Genomic DNA, 19,421 nt, shown 5'->3' with positions numbered 1-19,421 from the left:
AAGTAGTACAATGAAGGTACCAGAACAAAATATAGTAAATATTCACATCACAATCTTTCATTGAATTTTGTAACATTAAATAATTAAATTACCTCGGTGCATTCAGTCCACGTGTCATTAAGCGCTGGATTATGTTGGTTACAGATGGCTAAATGGCTAATACGAAGGTTCTCCCCTTGCAGAGTGTTTAAGAGGGAGTGGAATGTAGGAACAAATAGGAGTGAGTTACGCGTCTGGCGTGAGTGGCAACACACGCCACTGTCGCCTGTTTCACCTTGAACACAGACACCTCACCTCTCGCAGTTACACTCTACCCACAGAGGGACAGAACACGCCGGTTACCCACGTGAACTGCTGTGCCGTGCCAGGTTCTCCCTCCGTCTTTCCTTTCGTCACCCTAGCAAGTGTACCCCATCAAAGAGGCAAAGACCACGCCGCCAGGATGGGAGATGAGACATCGGGTGAATCTTGGCTCTCAAGTACCGCCTTCAAGTTTCTGGTGTTTCTGTGTGTGTTTCTCATCCTGAAGAAGCTATGGCCGGATTTCAGACGGAGGTTTGTGTGCCTATGTGGGTAAGGCAGGGGGGCGGCTGTGGGGACATGCGGTGCTCTCCCTTTCTCCCTCCAGTATAAATAGTGAGCCAGGTGGGAGGTTCAGCATGAGAGGTGACGGGCGAGGGCCGCGTGAATTATGAAGGACGTGCTGGCTGGCGACGCCTGCTGCACCAATGCCTCGCACAGGAAAGAGGCTCACCTGAGCATCAGTGTCACGCCACACGACATCAGCACAACTGGGGGGGGCTTTCTCGTGATCTGATTTACCTGCACGTGAATCTATTTTGGCGTACGGATTTCAAGCCCTGGCAGCTCTTATCAAATGCAAAGCAAGATCCGTGTCTATGTGCTATTCGAAATTATCACCATTCTAACATATATGTGTTCATGTTTTCAAAAATCGCTGCAACATATTTAGAAGCGTTTTGGGTGTGTTGGTCACATCAACTCCCCGATCTACACGGCTAAAGTATTTCATGATGTTACGTTAATAAAGTTTCGGAAGGTCTGATGTTGTTACATACAATTTAATATATCAGGGTACAAATACATACCGCTTTTCCTATGGACATCCATAACTCTTACAGGCGGCAACTATGTGGAAAAAAAGTAATACATAACATGATGATAAATTCCGATCGAAAAATATTAATACCTTCTATCTTTTTTTCATCAAACTGTATTAAGTTTAAATTTACTTCTTGTCCTATCCTGATGACTGACCCTGAAAGTTTTGCTTACGTCACTATCATATCCCCTACACCACTTATGTACAGACCTTTATCATATTCTCTCTCAGCCTCGTACGTCTCTCGAAGGAGTATAAATACAAGACATTGAATCTCCTTTCGTAAACAATACTATATCCTTTGTACTCGTATCTTTTTATTCATTCTCCTTTTTACTTCTCTTTTGAAACTTATATCCTTCAACTGCGGTACTGTATGATCCCATTGTTGTGCTGTTCAATCAATTGATTTCTAAAGCCGTAGTCATAAGTCAACTAAGCCCTCTCTACCTGTGTCGTCGTTGTCAAAGTACACTAAGCAATCTTTGTGATGAGTCATGGTGAGCTGGAACGTCTTGTCACGCACCTAAGTTTCCACCCCAAGCATGGGTGAGGCATGAACGAGGACAGGCAAGATACCACCACCACCGCAGCCGTCGCCGTTACCCCCTGGTAGCCATGAAGGAAATGCAACATAACTCGCTACTTGTTATCATTGTTACTTGTTTACATTCATGTTTCCCGAGCGTCATGTTACACACAAACAAGCGAACTGGCGCATGTTCTGTCCGCCTGGCGTGCATGCGGCTCCTCTCATTACATTTTATTTCATCTAGATTTTAGTTCATGAAATTTCCCTTCCTTTTTTATTTCTGCTTTCGCTTGTCTTGACTTGATTTTAATTCTATTTTTATTACATTAGATTTTACTGTATTTAACTTCTATCTTTATTTGATTTGATATTACTTTGTTTCACTTTTACATACACTTTGCTTCATTAAATCTTAGTTTATTATATAGGTAATGAGAATAGAATTATGCATAAATTTTACCAATCTACAACTTAGCCTCGTATTCCTCAACGCCTTAAACTTTTATCAGAATGATTTGGGAGATAGACACAATGTAATGTTCTCAATTTTTTTCACTTCCGTTAGTGGAGCAGAATATTTTGTTGAACCATCACCACAGCCATCAAAACAATTTTGTGAATCCAAGTGCCTCCCACTGAAGTCCGTTACAAATAGTCCACGTAAACTTATGAAATGTTTAAGAAATCGGTCATCGCATCCCCTACCCTTTACTTATCTCACTCCCCCGCCGTTCCTTCGTTTCTATCCCCTACCTCCTCCTCCTTTCTTCTTTTACTTTTATACCAACAATACATTTTAATATGACCTTTCGCCTTCCTTTCCCATTTCCTGTACAAAGCATCTCTCCCATCCTCTCACCACAGATAATAGCCAATAACAGGTAACTACAGGTAACTCCCTATCTGCAGGTACTTTGCGGCTTTCATGGATTTCTTCTCTCGAGGTTCCAATGCTAAGGTAGAGGAGATGAAGAAGGATGTTTTCAGCACACTCAGCTCCTGCACTTCCCATGACCCCGAATTAAGGAAAAAGAAGGCACTCAAGATACTGGAGATTGGGGTGGGCACTGGTAAGGCACTGGTGGCGAGCGACCGAGAAGACACACACACTCACACACTTCATGTTAATGAAAAAAAAATAATAATTTCACCATATGACTGAATGATAATTGAAGATGAAAATCTGTTACAATAATAATGATACATAATAATAATAATAACAACAACAACAACAATAATAAAAATAATAATAATAATAACAGCACCAACAATAATAATAATAATAATAATAATAATAATAATAATAATAATAATAATAATAAAGATAATGCCTACTTAAAACACTCATTGTAGTAATCCATGTTTATGAAAAACACAACAGCAACAACTTCTATTACATTTATTTTTCTTCAACATAAAAGAAAGAAAAAAAAATCACACAATAAACATAGCAGCAACTCTTTCCCAGGTGTGAACTTTGCCTACTACCCTGACGGGACACGGCTGGTGGTGGTGGACCCCAACCCTCACTTCAAGTCCTACTACAACGAAAACCGCAAGAAGTTCCCTAACATTCACTCGGAAGAGATCATTGTCACCACTGGTAAGAGGCAGCACTGAACCATAGCAGATCTTGATAAACAATTAAGTTTTGCTGATCTAAACATCAGTGCATGTTTTATTTTCTTTTTTAGGTCAAGTGGGTTCCAGCCTAGACCAACAAAAATTAACATTTCACATATTTAGACAGTAGTGTATATCCTTTTTCTTTTCTTTTTCATATAACACAGTTTCTAACCATGAGCAACAAAAGTTAGAAAAATTAAAAAAGGGCCAATGAAACTTCATGTCCTAATACAGTGCAGTCAGAAAATCGTTAAAAGAAAAAAAAAATGACAGCTCACTTCAAACTTCTCTCCTAAAAGAATTCAAGTAAGGGCAAATACAGAAGCAGGCATGGAGTTCCAGAGTTAACCAGTAAAATGAATGAAAAATTGAGAATATTTACTGGTTTACTTAAGTACTCGGACGGTGAGGGAAAGTAGCCTTTTGTAGATCACTATGAGATTACGACTAAACTCCAGGATGAGACAACAGAGCAAATTGACTTAATAATGATCAAAACAGCAAAGTTCATCCCAAGAGGTAGATAAATCTTGCAATCAAGACAGTTAAAACAATGTCACTATTACAAGACCAAGACAACATGACAATAATGTTATCAATACAAAGCCACGATTATAATAGTATGGACTATAATAGTGTGAACTAAGGACTACACTCACTAATTAGAAAACCACTAAAAATTTGTTTCCAAAATAAGCACCTATATATGACATGCCATCAACTCCAGTCTCTCTAAGACTCAAATGACAAAAGATTAAACTTGTATACACAACAAGATCAAACTGTCAAAACTTGGTACCATAAAGTGTACAGCTCTCTTGATCAGCATTTTCATATTTTCTCTTATCTTTTCAGGGGAGGAGATGGACATGGTGCAGTCCAACAGTGTGGATGTAGTGGTGAGCACATTGGTGTTCTGCTCTGTCGAGAACCAGAAGAAAATCCTGCAACAGATCCTTCGTGTGTTGGCTCCAGTGAGTATTTCATTTTAGTACTACTGTCTTTTATGAGCATGAAGTACATTGGCTTCACAAACATCTGCTGACATCTTTGTTCATTTGAGAAGCAATATTTTGGCCTAAATTTTTTTGCTTCATATGAAATTACAATGCACCACAATGGTTAGTTATGCCTTTGCTCCCTCCTCCAGGGTGGAAAATTTTATTTCTATGAGCACATCAGTGAGTTTGACATTGAGCGTCACGGCACCAGGAGGAGGATACAGGAATTCCTCACAGCTACGGGCATCTGGCCATTCATCTTTGATAACTGCATGTTGAACAAAGACATGCTGGCAGACATCCAGCAAGCAGGATTCTCCAAAGTTCAGGCACAGCGGTTCTACAGTCCCATTGACCACTTTGTGTTCCAGCTGGTGAAACCCAGCTTGAAGGGCGTAGCTGAAAAGTGAGAGGCCTCTGCAGGGTCACTGTCCTTCATTCTACTACACAATACTTCCACTCTACCTCTTTGATTAAAGAGACTTCATCACTTCAGCTAAAGAGCTGCAGTTCAGTCAAGTCTGAAGAAAAATACCCTATAATTCTCAAGAAAACTTTCATAAATATTTGGAGTACTATACTGTGTAAATAATGCACTTTGTGATTTCATATTCTGTTAAAGACAAATACTGTATTGAATCAAATTCACATGCATTATTTCAGAGGCAAATTTCATTTTTGGATAAAGTGGCAATGAATTATCTTGTATACACATAATTCCCGTTCTCTATATCATCCATGGGTCCTTAACCTCATTACTCGTACAAAAGTGTCTCTTTCTCATTTATAAACTTTACTCCTCTAAAAATTCTCACCAAGGACAAGAACATCTATAACCACCATCCAATAGTTTCAGAAGAGCCAGAAAGAAGTTGAAGTAAGAAAAGAGTAATTGATAAGACAAATAGCTTTTGATTCCACCCTATCTAATAAAGCTGTGTGAGTGGAACCATCCCCACCCCACACATGCACAGAGTACTCCATATATGGGTAGATAAGGCCCTTATACAGAATTAGCATTTGGGAGGGTGAGAAAAACTGGCAGAAACACCTCAAAATGCCTAACTTCATAGAAGCTGTTTTAGCAAGAGATAATATCATAAGTTTCCAGTTTAGATTATAAGTACGTAGAGGAAAGACCAATGATATTTAATGCAGAAGAGTGACAATTGTCATTGAAGAAGAGAGGATAGTTATCTACAAGGCTGTGTTGAGTTAGTAGATGGAGGAATTGAATTTTTGAAGCATTTAACAATATGTACTAAGTTTTCTCTATCCCAATCAGAAATCTTAGAAAGATCAAAAGTTAGGTGTTCTGTGGCATCCCTGCAGGATCTGTCAACTTCCTAAAGGCTTGGTTGTCTCTGAAAAGACATAGAAAAGATCACTGATGAATAATAAGAAGAGAGACAGAACCTTGAGGAACATCACTTTTAATAGATTTAAGAGAAGAACAGTGACCGTTTACCACAGCAGTAATAGAACAGTTGGAGAGGAAACTTGAGATAAAGTTGCAGAGAGAAGGATAGAAGCCATAGGAGGGTAGTTTTGAGATCAAAACTTTGTGCCAAACTCTATCAAAAGCTTTTTATATGTCTAGGGGAAAAGCAAGTTTCAATAAAATCTCTAGAAGATGGCCTTCAAAACACTCAACCTTACTGAGACCTTTCTACACAAGTCCACCACATCTAACGAGAAACTGTAACTGCATACTGCATCTTTGGAGCACTAGAGGCTGTGACTCAGCCTACACAGCCCCACCAAAACACCAAGAATATTGTCATCGTGTTATTCTAAATGATTTGCATAAACTGAAAAAAATACTAGGTTTTTTTTACCTTGTGTTATTTAAAAATCACATAATCTAAACACACATAAATCAATACCTATATGTATGATATATATATATATATATATATATATATATATATATATATATATATATATATATATATATATATATATATATATATATATATATATATATATATATATATATATACACACACACACACACAAACAACAGCATGAGTTTTCTTCAGTACACTATCAGCTCATCAATCATTATCGTAATTAATGTTTTAGTATTGTAGATGCAAGTGCACTATTTCATACACCATTCATGTAAATAGTTAAAACATTCTAAAATATCTGATGCTTTATTCACAATATGACTTTAATTCTTAACATCCTAAATTATTTCTAAACTAATAAAATTCTAATACATCAAATCTTATTCCATCACTTTACTCCCAATGAGAGCAAGAGATGCACCATTGAGGAGAGAGGTCAGAGAGTGAAGGCAGGGATGGAGTGCATGATAGAAAACCTCCAGTCTGCTTGCTACACTTGCATCAGTGCAGCCTCTTTGGTCCCTCCATGGTATGGAAACTCTTCACATTCTTCTCATTTGCAGAGTAATGAAGACCAAACATTAGTTCTTCTCATGTTTATTTTTTCATCTTTACATATAAATAACTAAAAGATCAAATAAATTATGGAAAATCTTAAATGAACCAAGAAAATTATAATAATCAAGTTAAAGTTCAATAAAAAAAATATTACAGTGAAAATTACTTCACAATAAACGTATGTACACACTTTTAGAAACATGGAATGGAAACATGAAAGCTTCATGAAAACTCACAATTTCAAACACAATATACTAATACAATATTCGCACACACCAATGATGTCTTCTAGGTATATATTGTATACTGTATACATTGTCAAATCTTTAAATAATGGTGATGTGACCTCAAGAGCTAACATCTAAGCAATATTTGGTGTATAGTTTTCTTCTCTATACTGTGTGCACCCAACAACCAAAAACTCTGACCTTTAATGATTTTCTGACACATTTAGTTCTTCAAAGTTAAAACTATCCATAGTAAGCATTACTGTATCTTACATGAATTGACAAGACAGGAAGCTGAATAGCACCACAAGTCCAAACATCACCCACAGCAGCCTTGCTCTTCTTACTTCACCAGGGAATCAAGGAACCCTTTGCTGCATCTCAGACACTGTTCATAACACTTCTCAAACCCAGCAGCATCATCATCCTGCCATAAACAAAACATTATTTCCTGTTTTGTTTACTATAATTAGGAAGACAAAATGTGGATTGAATAAATCCAAGTACGAAAATATTTTCTTACACTATAGGAACAATGGTTTACCCTCAATAATCTCATCTTTTGAACACTTAAAACTGCAACTTAAAAACTTTCCAAAACTATGCTATCTCTGAGACCTGCATCACTATCAACATCCTGTATTTACTGGAAACCCTTTCCACACATACAGGCCCATACTTTTAGAAAGTCCCTAGGATAAAAACTTGGCCTAGGATAGATATTTTCCTTAGGAAACAACAACAAGACTGCAGACTTCAAATGAGCTATAAATTGAATTATTTTTCTTATACAGCATTTCAATTATAATAAGCACTGGCTTACAGGTGAACCATATACAGTGGTGCCTCACAATACCAGACTTCACATTAACAAATTTCGCTTAGTAACGGACTGGTCAGATACGAACCACATACTTGGGGACTGTAATGGCATAGATGAACACACATATGACATAATAAGCAGGTCAAAAGGGGCCCGCATTTATCTACTCCTGCAATCTAAATGCTACTATAACTCGTTTAGTTTGTCTACAATTTACAAAACTTGCAATAAGGTGGAGAGCGGCAACTACTTGCCTGTCACAGGAGTGACACTCATGGCCAAGCGCAGAGTAGAGGTCTCAGTCTAGAGGGGCCAGAGCATTCTTGATGGGCCCTTGTGATTGTTATTTAAACATACCAGTTGTGCTAAATGTTATTCATTTTTCATTTTTATTTTTCTACTTTATTTTATCACCTTTATCCAGACACATACAGCTGCCAGACCCCTACATTGTGACTTTCAGACTTTCCTTTCCTTTCTCTCTCTCTCTCTCTCTCCTCAATCCATCATCAGTCTAGTGGTGGGCCCCCTTTAACAGTGGGCCCAGGGTGGCAGCCCCCTCTGTCCCTCCCCGCCTGCTCTGCTATTGCTTATGGTGATTTGGGGTCCCAGGCTGGTTGAACTCACAGCCTGCTGTTGTGAATTTCTAGTTGAGCATTTCTCTTAGAATGTTGTTGGTCAAAAAAGGATAATAACACTGCCACACTGGAGAGAGAGAGAGAGAGAGAGAGAGAGAGAGAGAGAGAGAGAGAGAGAGAGAGAGAGAGAGAGAGAGAGAGAGAGAGAGAGAGAGAGAGAGAGAGAGAGAGAGAGAGAGAGAGAGAGAGAGAGAGAGAGAGAGAGAGAGAGAGAGAGAGAGAGAGAGAGAGAGAGAGAGAGAGAGAGAGAGAATGCATGGGTTGATGACGCTCACAATGGCACGCCTCTACCAAGCCCTTTTTGCTGTAATGTCTATAAGCTATATGGCATCTCATGTTTTATCTAAGTTTTTTTTCTCTACACTTCCATAATTCATATAACTTGTCTTTCTTCTCTTCTGGATTTTCTTTCCTAAACAAAAAACTTCTGAAACAGTTGATATTTGCCTTCATTTACCAGTATGGAAACCTACAGTTTCATTTCTTTCTTCCTTTTACTGAGGGTGATTTAGTATGAAGTGGGTTAGATTTTCTTCTTCTAGATGGTACAATGAGCAAATTGTATCCTCAGCACAGTGGGGAAACATAAGTACAGTGTCAACAACACAGCCACTTCTTCAAACCTCATCCAGTGCTCTCTCTCTCTCTCTCTCTCTCTCTCTCTCTCTCTCTCTCTCTCTCTCTCTCTCTCTCTCTCTCTCTCTCTCTCGTACTTCTTCCAAAGAAGTACAGGTAACTCTTGATTTACGCATGTTTAATTTACAGGTTTTTGTTAATACGCGACCGAAAAAATATTATAATTAATTAAATTTGCACAATCAGTTTGCTTATATGCGATTTGGCCCAACCACATTTTCAATCTGAGCGCCATACGCAATTTTAAACTGCGTGCCAGATAGTTCCGCAGCTGGCCAATAGATGGGAGATCCACTGCCATGGATGCCCTCTTCTGCTACACAGTAATGCAAAAAGAATTTTCCAAGGAAAAGTGCCAGACCACCATGCAGCAGTTTTTCAAGAAAACACCAGTGGAAGATGTAGTATCAGAAGAGAATGTGGACGATCCCGTGGAAGCGGAGAAAGCAGAGGAAGCGCAGGTGGATGATGACATCCTTGGCTAGGAGGTGGACAGCAATGGCGTGTGCTTGTGAGGGGTGAAGACAATGGCGTCCTGAGTTTATTTTTTTACTAGTGGTTACTTTTATACTGTGGGGTTATTTTTTGATAAGTGGATTTTTGATAAAGTGGAAAAGCTCAGAGGAACATGGTGACTGACTGTGGTGTGAGTGATGAAGGCAGTGACACAGTGAATGTTGTGTTTATGTATTCTTTGTTTTGTTGTTTTCTCTTATCATTTTTTGCTTTCTCTTATTATTTATTGCTTTTCCCTTAACTTTAAATACACCTCTAGTATTTAGAATGGTAAATAATAAAAACATGTTAATTTAGCCAAATAAATAGAGTATTTTGTACAAATTTTTTGGGACCATATCCCACATCACCCCCTATTATCTATTGTTTCTTATGAGAATTACAAGTTTGTTTTACGCGAATTTTGATATACATGATGCCTCTTGGAACGCATCTATCGCGTTAATTGAGAGTTACCTGTACTTGTTCACATTGCAGATTGCTACCTTAGATTGGCTGTGAGGTTGGCCCTAGGACAAACTTGCAGCAGGAAAACAGTCCATAGCGATACTGCATATTATGTAAGGTGAATTAGATCAGGTAGAGAGTATCACTAAGGTCACAATTCCTTGCTCAGATGCCATGTTTAGGATAGGGGAACACTTTTCTATGAAAACATGCCTTGATTTTTACCTCCACAGTGATGTGGAATAAAAGTTAGAAGCATTTCATAAATAATTTCAGAAACATACCAATTTTAATAGAAATAGAGGGAAAGAAAGACAGAGACAGGGTAAGGAGATGGAGCAGGGTCAAAGAAAGAAACCAAGCCTGTGATCTACAGAGAGGTGGCAATAGTGTGGAGGTAATCTACTCTGACTCTGATGATCCCTTGTCTTCCTCCCCTCCTTTGTCACCTCAGCAAGATCCTTCCAGCAGTCATTAAATGCTTGTTAAGAATGCCACTGGATCACATGGGAATCGGCCATTACACCACACGAGAAGCTATTTCCTTAATTCATCTATTCATGGTAAGATAAATTTTTATTACTGTACACTTCTTGAATACTGATTAACATTGAGCATTGCACATTGAGCATTGAAAAAAGTAGTTTAAATGTTCAAAATATTTTTTTGTGTGTTATCAAGGAAAAAATAATAAAAAAAGGGAGGCTTAATGGTCTCGCAGACAAGCCACTCTCAGTAACAGACATCCCCTTACCCCAAAATGTCCATTACTGTGAAGTACTACTGTAGTGTATGATTGCCTCATCTTAGTTAAACTTAAGTGCTTCTCTTATTATTGTAAACAATCCAAAATTACCAAAGTTATCTTGCTTGTTACAGTGCAATCCTTCCTCTGAGCACTGTTTACTGGCCTCTGGCTGACTTTCAAGATTCTATGGTGTTTCACACACTGCCCGAGTCCTGTTGTTCAGGGGAGAGGCAGAATTTATTGCCTGGGCAATGCTGGCCCAAGAAGCAGATTTCACTTGTTTTGATGTTGAACCCATCATCTCAAGTAAGGTGGACCTTTTCTAGCTTATCACCTTGAAAAGGTGCATAGTCTCATTACTTTCATTCATAAATTTTGCCTAAATACCTATTATTATTAGTTTTCTTTGTGAACTAATTGACTTTAGAAACATAAAAAAATATATAGGTTATCATTCAAATAGCCTACATTACAAAAATTGTGATTGGAACCAAACCCAGGGGTGGAATCCACAAAACTTCTCCATAGCATAATGATAATAACAAAACCTTAGCGAATGAGGAATATCATCATCGCTGCCACCACCTTCAATCACCACATATCCATCTTCCAAGTTTTCTAACAGAATTCTACTAGCTTACAAGCAGTTGTATGTCTTAATCACTCGATAAGTACCCATTTATGTAGACAGCTGGTGGACTGTCCTCTTCCCATAGCCTGCACAGTTGAAGGAGGTGATGATCCTCTCCTGTGTTAAGGCCACACTATATAATAATGTGTGCTTTTATTTAGAAGCACTTTTCCTGGCTCACCAAGTCTATTAATAAATCACACTCTGCAGCAGTAATAGGGATTTTCCATGTTGCCTATGGTGGAATGGTGAGGCAGCGTGATATGGACTGCGTGGCTCAATCAGCTGAGGTGATGGTAAACAAACACTGCTACCAACCACCATCAAATTATACTCATGGCTTATTTCGTTAAATGCATTAATAATAAATGTATGAATATGGGATAATGTTCCTGTATATAAAATTGTATGACAAATCACGTTGAATAATGATTTTCTAATTTCCTGGACAAGAAAGATGTGCAGGTGAGAACATGTGTTTTCATTTTTTTCCGTGACCTAGTGATGTATAGTTTTTTTTTTTTTTTCAGCAGACTTTCTTAGTGGCAGGGAATGTAACCTCCCTATTACCATTGTTTTCTATAGGAAAATTATATTTGAAAAACGCAATTTTGAATAACATGACATCTCCAAGAACATAACCCTGGCGTTAGTCCAGAGTTGATTGTCTAAGGGTTTCTTTACATTGTATTCTCTCAACATCAATATCCAATAAATATGCACTCATGGCTTTTGAAAGATAAACTAAACAATAAAGAAAAATTCATAACACAGTAGTCCAGTATATATAAAAAAAAAAAAAAAAAAAACTTTATTCCTTTATTTCAACTAAATTTTGCATTTTCTGTCAGGACTTTGCTACGTATAGCATCTTTTTCCAAAGTAGCAGCAGAAAATAATCCTGTCTAAGCATGACCAAAACTTTCCTGGGCCATTTTTGTGCATCGTGCCTTGGAGATTTTCCTTGCTGAACAAGATTTTGTGCCGTTCCTAGGAACTTTTTCATAAGTATGGCCCATAATCAGGATATATACCTTGAGGTCAAATATATGATAAACTTGTTCAACAAATCACCAAACCTGTAATCATTTTTCTAGAAATTATGTAAAATATCCCTGGTACACAAATAATGGCAAAAATTAAGAATCTTAAGAAAGGCAAAGAAAGAAAGCAAAGGACCCCACAAACTGACTTTCCAAGAAACTCTGGAGAAGAACCATGAAAATGCAGGACTTCACAGACAAGCTGCTCATAATTAGATCCTGAGTAAACATCCTAGACAAGATTCTTGTGTGATTTTGATGAAAGCCCATAAAAACAAAGAACATTATGCATGTAGATCCTAAACATTTGCTGAAGTTTGATCAAAAGAAAGCTTCAACACTAAATAAACTATATAAGGAATGGTCTAACAGCATTTCTGTAGTGTGACATATCATCTTTTGAAATCTTAGTGCCTTCTGAATAGATTATATCCCTTCCAATTTGGTGTAAAAGACGAGGTAAGCCTGATATCACTCTTAAGTATAAAGCACTTAATCATATGGTTTCCTGAAACATACCAGAAACAAAATTTTCCCAGCATGCAAGTTAAGCATTACATTACCAAGTGCATAGAGCCAAACTCTATTTTGCACACAAATTTTTCTTACAAGCTTCCCAAAGTTCTTTGGGTGCACTTTATATCTATCCTTACACCTTTATTTTTTTTTTTTATTTATTTATTATTTTCTCGTGTATTCTGATAAATTTGGTCACATGGTGCATATTATGAATTAAAACTCCAAAAGTTAAGGAGTAGGATGCAGTGTCAGTGGTTCAACATCATTACTTATTTACTTGGTTATCACTAACCTCAATGTTATTCTCTGACAAATATTCTCATCCAAATCATTTACAGTCCTATCTGGCTCAGTACCATCATCATCATTTGATATCTGCAACTTAATTCCAAGATCACTTCATACTTTTCACTCAGACAGAAGAGGTAAGGAGTCACTAAGGACAACATGCTACATCACATACTCACACACCAACCACATCTTATACTATCCACATCATCCTTGCAATATAACTTCTGATAAGGTGTCATTTCAAGTTGTCATTACAAATCATAAAGATCATGTAATCTGATCAAATGAAGCTGTGTGCATTATAAGATGGACATTATTTATAGGGAATAATTTATTAGTCCCTCTGAAGAAATTTTCCATGAAATACTATTATATAAGGTAACTCAACAGTAACAAATGGATTAATTAAACATATTCTAACAACAACTTGCATTCCTGTTACTATCAATTGAACTATAATACAACAATAGTTAGTAATAAGTTAACATTACTTGGATAAGGAATAAAACTTAAACAAATGTTGAATAAAATACTTACATAATATGGATCTCTAATAAGAAGTTCCTTCTGTGGGTCATAGGAGCCAAAAAGTTCAATGTTGGCAGTGTAGGTCTTGGGAGCCATGTCCTTGATGTGTCAGATATGTTCTCATGGTCCATTCCAAAAATATAGTCAAAGTGGCTGAAGTCTGCCTTTTTCAACTGTAATAATACAATGTGTATGGAGCAACAATAAAACTAAAGCCCACCTTTATACATTCCTTCTCATCATTTTCTTGGGTACCTAAAACTTTCAAAGAACAAGATTCAGCTGAGACAACTCAGCCCACAAAGGTTCCAGATAAAATATGAAATATCTCCACATTAACCCCATAACCACCTGCAACATTGCATTAAGAGTTAAGCTGATCCATGAACAAGCTTATTTTTTTATTTACTTATTTTGCAAATTGATTTTGCCCCTTGATTTTAAATCAAATAAAATCAAAATGTTCCAAGTCCCAAAATCCATCCCCCCAAAAAAAATTAAGAATGTACTTTAAAACAGAAAAAAAGGTAATTACAAGACTAACAAAAATTGTGGAAACATAATACAGCCAAAGAAAATGCACAAAAATAATATAAACTGGAAAATACAATAGGGATACTTCCACAATGAGATCCCCATGTGGACTGAATGAACCGTGGCCATGCTTGTCAGGAGAGTGTGTGAGCCTAGCAATTGCTGTCTGAACCTTGCTCATAAAACAACACAAATATTTGCCCAAGCCTTAGTTCATTCTACAAATTATTCGTTATCTGGTGCAATTGTATTACGAGTTTAACTATACAGATATATAATGACTCCCTGTAGACACTGTGTATCTAAATGTTCTAGATCCTATTGAGGTCCATATTCAGAAACTGCTTTTCCACTACAACTTTTTTCTTGAGGCCATAGAGATGATTAGCCACATTCTCAAGACTGCTTCTCTATTTCATAATGTAGAAACTTAATTCATCTGTTTCTAGAATTGTAAAAATACCCTTAAAAACAGTAAAGATTCAAGTTGAGTCTTTTAAAAGCAGTGGAGGTGCAGTGAAGAAATACTTCAAAAATAGTACTTAGAAACAAAAAAAAATTACCAAAAACCTAAGCACAATGGATTACCTGCCGTGCCTTGTGACTCATGCGGATGTTGTGTTTCTTCATGGTGCTGACAGCCCGATGGTCTGGCCCCAGACCAACATGCCATGAGCCAATAGCCCCTGAGTCCACCTCCCAACCCGTCAGACCCCGTTCCTCCACGATATGGTTGAACACAGCCTCAGCAATTGGTGAACGGCAGATATTACCTGTTGAAAAATAAGTAAAAGTGTAGATATATATCATTTCTTTAAAAATTTCATTTTATTCATTTTCTATAAAATTTGGACAATTAAAGAAAACAATCATACAGGAACCAAACTTTTCAAAGTTAAATCTAGCCAACCATCACAACTGGACTAATCATTACCAAGAGTCTTTATCCCCAATGGATAACCCTATAGGTATATATCAAAATGAGACATGCAGCTAATTTTAATGCCTTCAGTTCTTAACCCCAACAAAGCTGGAGACTTGGTGGGAAAGCAGGGTCTGCAAGAAGGGAAAGCCAAAATATGGTTAAATGTCATCTTACCATGAAAAATAAGTGAGTTATTGCTTACGTTGTTATGACAGGCTCCATCTTTGATATTAAAGAATATCTCCTGAACTTAATATAATAATCTATCCTTGGGACACCAATCTAACCTAAGATTACTTACCTTATCCTACCTTAACTTTTTTTTTTTTTTTAACTTATACAAAATCATATACAAAGAACGAGGCTTAAAACCCCACATTGAATATGGAGTTATTCCAAAAGCCTATAGTAGTAGTATTTTTTAGAATAATACATATAGTATAATATACATTAAAACATTATACATGAAAAATACACTGCTTCTAGGTGCAGTGTCTTGTTTCTGGGTGTTGGGTAGCGTTTGTGCCTCGCCCAAGCAGCATGTTTGTCCTCGGCAGATGCTCTGCAGCAAAAACCAAACCAGGTAGGGTCACCAGGCTTGGAGAGGTACAATCGGCTGGGCACATGCACCTGTTAGAGGGCAAGGAACCTGGTGGTGAGAGCACGTGCCCTGGCATCAGCATCTCCTACCAGAAGGGCCTCCCAATACGTGTTCTCTATGTCCTGCTTCATGGATGGCCAATCTGCCTTGTCCCCAGAGCCAGATGGTGTGCGGGGTGGCATCTTCCCTCGCAGTCTGCAGCTCTACCTGTGACAGCACAGCAAAGTGGTATGAGCTACCCACAGGCCCTAACTGCTGGCAGTGGATGCTGGCTTCAGGGAGGTCAGTTTCTACAGGGTACAGCATCCCTCCCCATTCATATATAGGGAAGGTTACGTGGTTGACCAGGCCCTGTACCACCAAGAGATGGTTGTACGCATCCTGCTCCATGTGTGAGTTCAAGTCCCCCACTAACATTACATGAGAACACTTCTGGCACTGGAGTAGGGTGTCAAGTTCCTCCGTCAGGAAGTCCAGCAGGGATCATCCTTGTCTCAGGAGTCAGTACATGACACAGAAGAGAAGCCCACTCTTGTCTGCAAGTACCTCCCTGAAGAATAGTGCCTCTGTCTGGTGAGGTACTGCAACTTCGAGCTCCTGTGTTTGGAGGCCGTCTTTAAAGCAAGGAGCAATACCTCCGCCTGCTTTAAATGCTCGGTCTTTCCTCACCCACAGGGAGTAGGGCGAGATCCTGCCAAATGTCGGTTCCACCTCATCACTCAACCATGTTTCCGTCACTGCCACTATGTCAGCACTTTGTCGCAGCACGAAATTATGGCTCAGGTAACCTACGTTGGTGTGGAGTCCTCTAACATTGGTGGAAACCACTGTCAGTTGACAGCTGGGACGCCGGTCTCCTCGCTGCTTCGCGTTGCCGCGGGATGGACACATGGCGGCAATTTAACCTAGGTTAGGTTAAATTTAGATCATGAGAGTGAAGTACAGTGGGTATACTACCACAACATGTAGGTAGTCCTGTCATAGGTTACTGATAAGGTCTAACCACTTTGATATGGTATCTCCACCACCAATTGTAAATGTAATAACCACTGAGCACATTACTTTTTTTCTTTTTTTACAAAATACAGAATAAATTTCATGAAGATGAAACTATCAGAAAAGTTTAGTAAAATGCATCACAGCAATAATGAAATTCACAGTGTATTTAATTTGTAATAATATTTATAGAAGCAAGTTGAAATAGTAGTTGTTTACTTGATTCTAACCTGCTTCAGTTCCCAAAAGAAAAATTCCAGGGCCTACATAGACCTGAACTTGCTGAGAAATGTTTTCAACAGGACAAAAAAACCCACGAGACTGGTGGCACCAAATTTTTTAACAAAAGACTGAGTAATAACACAAATATACAAATAAACTTACACACACACAAAAAAAAAAAGATTGGTAAAACTGCCTTCCTTCCTTTTGCCACAAACCCCTCCCCAAAACCAGCAAGCTTAGGGACCTTTTGGGAAGGCCGTTTTTTAGGGAGGAAAAAGCCAAAATTGACCCAATTCTGCAATTCATAAAAAGCCTTACTTCACTAAATTTGAAAAAAAAAAATCTTAGAAATTCCTTGGCTGGTCCTCTTCCTTACATAAAAAAAAAAAAAATTAAATCAAACATACACTAACTAAACTGAACCCCTAACCTACCCTACCCTAACCTTGTGAGAAGTGGGGCCCCTTTTGTCAACCCTTCCACCCTTATAAACCCATAAAAAGACTGATGAAGACTAATGGAGCAGTACTTATGGTAAAACTAGAGTATGTAACTGATCGTGGGAGGAGCGGTTTTGAGGGGGGAAGTGGCCAACTCTCCATTCCCCATCTACCCCATTAGGTTAGGTTCAGTTTATGTTTCATTTCATCAGTATTTTAGGGACTTCTAGGATTTTTTTTTTTTCCAATTCAACCAAATATGGCCTCTGACTTTATTTGGTCTATTTTGACTTTCTCCATCCATAAATCCCACTTTCCCAACAGGTCCCCAAGCTTGCAGGTGTTGGGGAAGAGTGTGCTGGCGGAACTGAAGGCCCTGTTCTGCAAATAAAAAATAAATAAAGTATCAAAGAACCTTTCCCTCTCCCAAGAAGCAGGTACTCGCAAACTATTACGTTGATCCGTCTACAATAATATACAGCGCAAGGTGATAGAGATAAGGTAAGCAAGCCGACACTACTTACTCACCTTGCCAGGTCACGTCGCCTCAACCTGCATTTCCCTCCACATATATTGACTGAATGAAGCAAAATTTTCACGTTCCTCTACTCACCTAAGCAAATAAACAGGACCTTCTTCTTTAATACGGCATTATCCATGCTTGCCATCACCCAGGTAAAGGAAATAAGGAATGTAAAAGGGTAATGTAACTGATGAATGCGCCTCAGCTGTCATAAAAGTCACAACACTGCGTGCGCCGTGCAAGGAGAAGTTCAAGCTACGCTGCGCATGCGTTGTCTGCGGAACCGAGCCAGAGTTGCCAGCGTTGCCAGATTGGAGGGTTTACCAGTTATGTCTATACTGGCGGGAAAAGTTTCATGTTGGCGGCTTTTATTGATGATTTTTGTCTTGCGTGGCGGTTTTGATGGTGGACTTTTACATCTAAATGAATTACGAATTATCCTTACTATCAAAATAATTTTGACAGTTAAGATTCACAAGACATGCAGAAGTGAAGAATTTTCATACAACTGTCAATGATGTTCCTTAATTACCTTAATTGAGGTCCTCCCTTCCAGATAAGTCAGGTTCACCCTATTTCCAGAGAGAGAGAGAGAGAGAGAGAGAGAGAGAGAGAGAGGGGAGGGGGAGGTGGTTGGATAGGAAGAGGATGAAGAAAACTAGCTAGTACTACCTCAGGATTAACAATATTATTGACCTTCCTTCTGGATTATTTTCAGTCTTATGTCCATGTTTTGAGGCCTCCTACCATATATTATGTGATCTTAAAAGACTCGTAATAAACTCTCTCTCTCTCTCTCTCTCTCTCTCTCTCTCTCTCTCTCTCTCTCTCTCTCTCTCTCTCTCTATATATATATATATATATATATATATATATATATATATATATATATATATATATATATATATATATATATATATATATATATATATATATATATATATATATATATATATATATATATATATATATATATATATATATATATATATATATATATATATATATATATATATATATATATATATATATATATATATATATATATATATATATATATATATATATATATATATATATATATATATATATATATATATATATATATATATATATATATATATATATATATATATATATATATATATATATATATATATATATATATATATATATATATATATATATATATATATACTTCACAGTTTTTGATAATAGGATTTCCACGTGAATCATCTGCCAGGCGTATTCATTTCCTATTCCTTTCCGGTATGTACGTAAATAGGACGTGACGACATTCAAGGACCGACATATTTACTTCACGTATCGTGATGATTTGTGAAGCATAACATTTTATGACTCAGGATGTTTATTCTTGTTTGCACACAATATCCTGAAGCACGGCTAGTAAGTGAAAAACATAAAAATCTAAGACGT

General features: G+C 37.6%; 2 protein-coding genes across 2 annotated transcripts; one reads left to right on the top strand and one right to left on the bottom strand.

Moving 5' to 3' along the window:
- Nucleotides 1–210: 210 nt before the first annotated feature.
- LOC123513170 (methyltransferase-like protein 7A) lies at nucleotides 211–6,105 on the top strand. The gene is made up of 5 exons (XM_045270109.1): nucleotides 211–555; nucleotides 2,565–2,725; nucleotides 3,124–3,258; nucleotides 4,137–4,255; nucleotides 4,432–6,105. The coding sequence occupies exons 1-5, from the start codon at nucleotides 443–445 to the stop codon at nucleotides 4,690–4,692; spliced, it is 789 nt and encodes a 262-aa protein (XP_045126044.1). The 5' UTR covers nucleotides 211–442; the 3' UTR covers nucleotides 4,693–6,105.
- A 611-nt stretch (nucleotides 6,106–6,716) lies between these two features.
- Nucleotides 6,717–18,764, bottom strand: LOC123513169 (low molecular weight phosphotyrosine protein phosphatase-like). Its single transcript, XM_045270108.1, is given in 5 exon segments — nucleotides 6,717–7,347; nucleotides 13,750–13,845; nucleotides 13,848–13,913; nucleotides 14,863–15,047; nucleotides 18,075–18,764. Coding segments are annotated over 5 exon segments (486 nt in total). The 5' UTR covers nucleotides 18,130–18,764; the 3' UTR covers nucleotides 6,717–7,263.
- Between the last annotated feature and the right edge of the window lie 657 nt (nucleotides 18,765–19,421).

The sequence above is a fragment of the Portunus trituberculatus genome, chromosome 35 (genome assembly GCF_017591435.1).
Source record: "Portunus trituberculatus isolate SZX2019 chromosome 35, ASM1759143v1, whole genome shotgun sequence".
NCBI lineage: Eukaryota > Metazoa > Arthropoda > Malacostraca > Decapoda > Portunidae > Portunus > Portunus trituberculatus.
This window is presented reverse-complemented; position numbering and strand designations above follow the sequence as displayed.

Excerpts from the sequence above, each read along its gene's own strand:
- LOC123513170 (XM_045270109.1), top strand. The coding sequence starts at position 443 with ATGGGAGATGAGACATCGGGTGAATCTTGGCTCTCAAGTACCGCCTTC. Across the intron at positions 556-2,564 it reads TGGCCGGATTTCAGACGGAG|GTACTTTGCGGCTTTCATGG; the intron begins GTTTGTGTGCCT and ends CCCTATCTGCAG. Across the intron at positions 2,726-3,123 it reads GGAGATTGGGGTGGGCACTG|GTGTGAACTTTGCCTACTAC; the intron begins GTAAGGCACTGG and ends ACTCTTTCCCAG.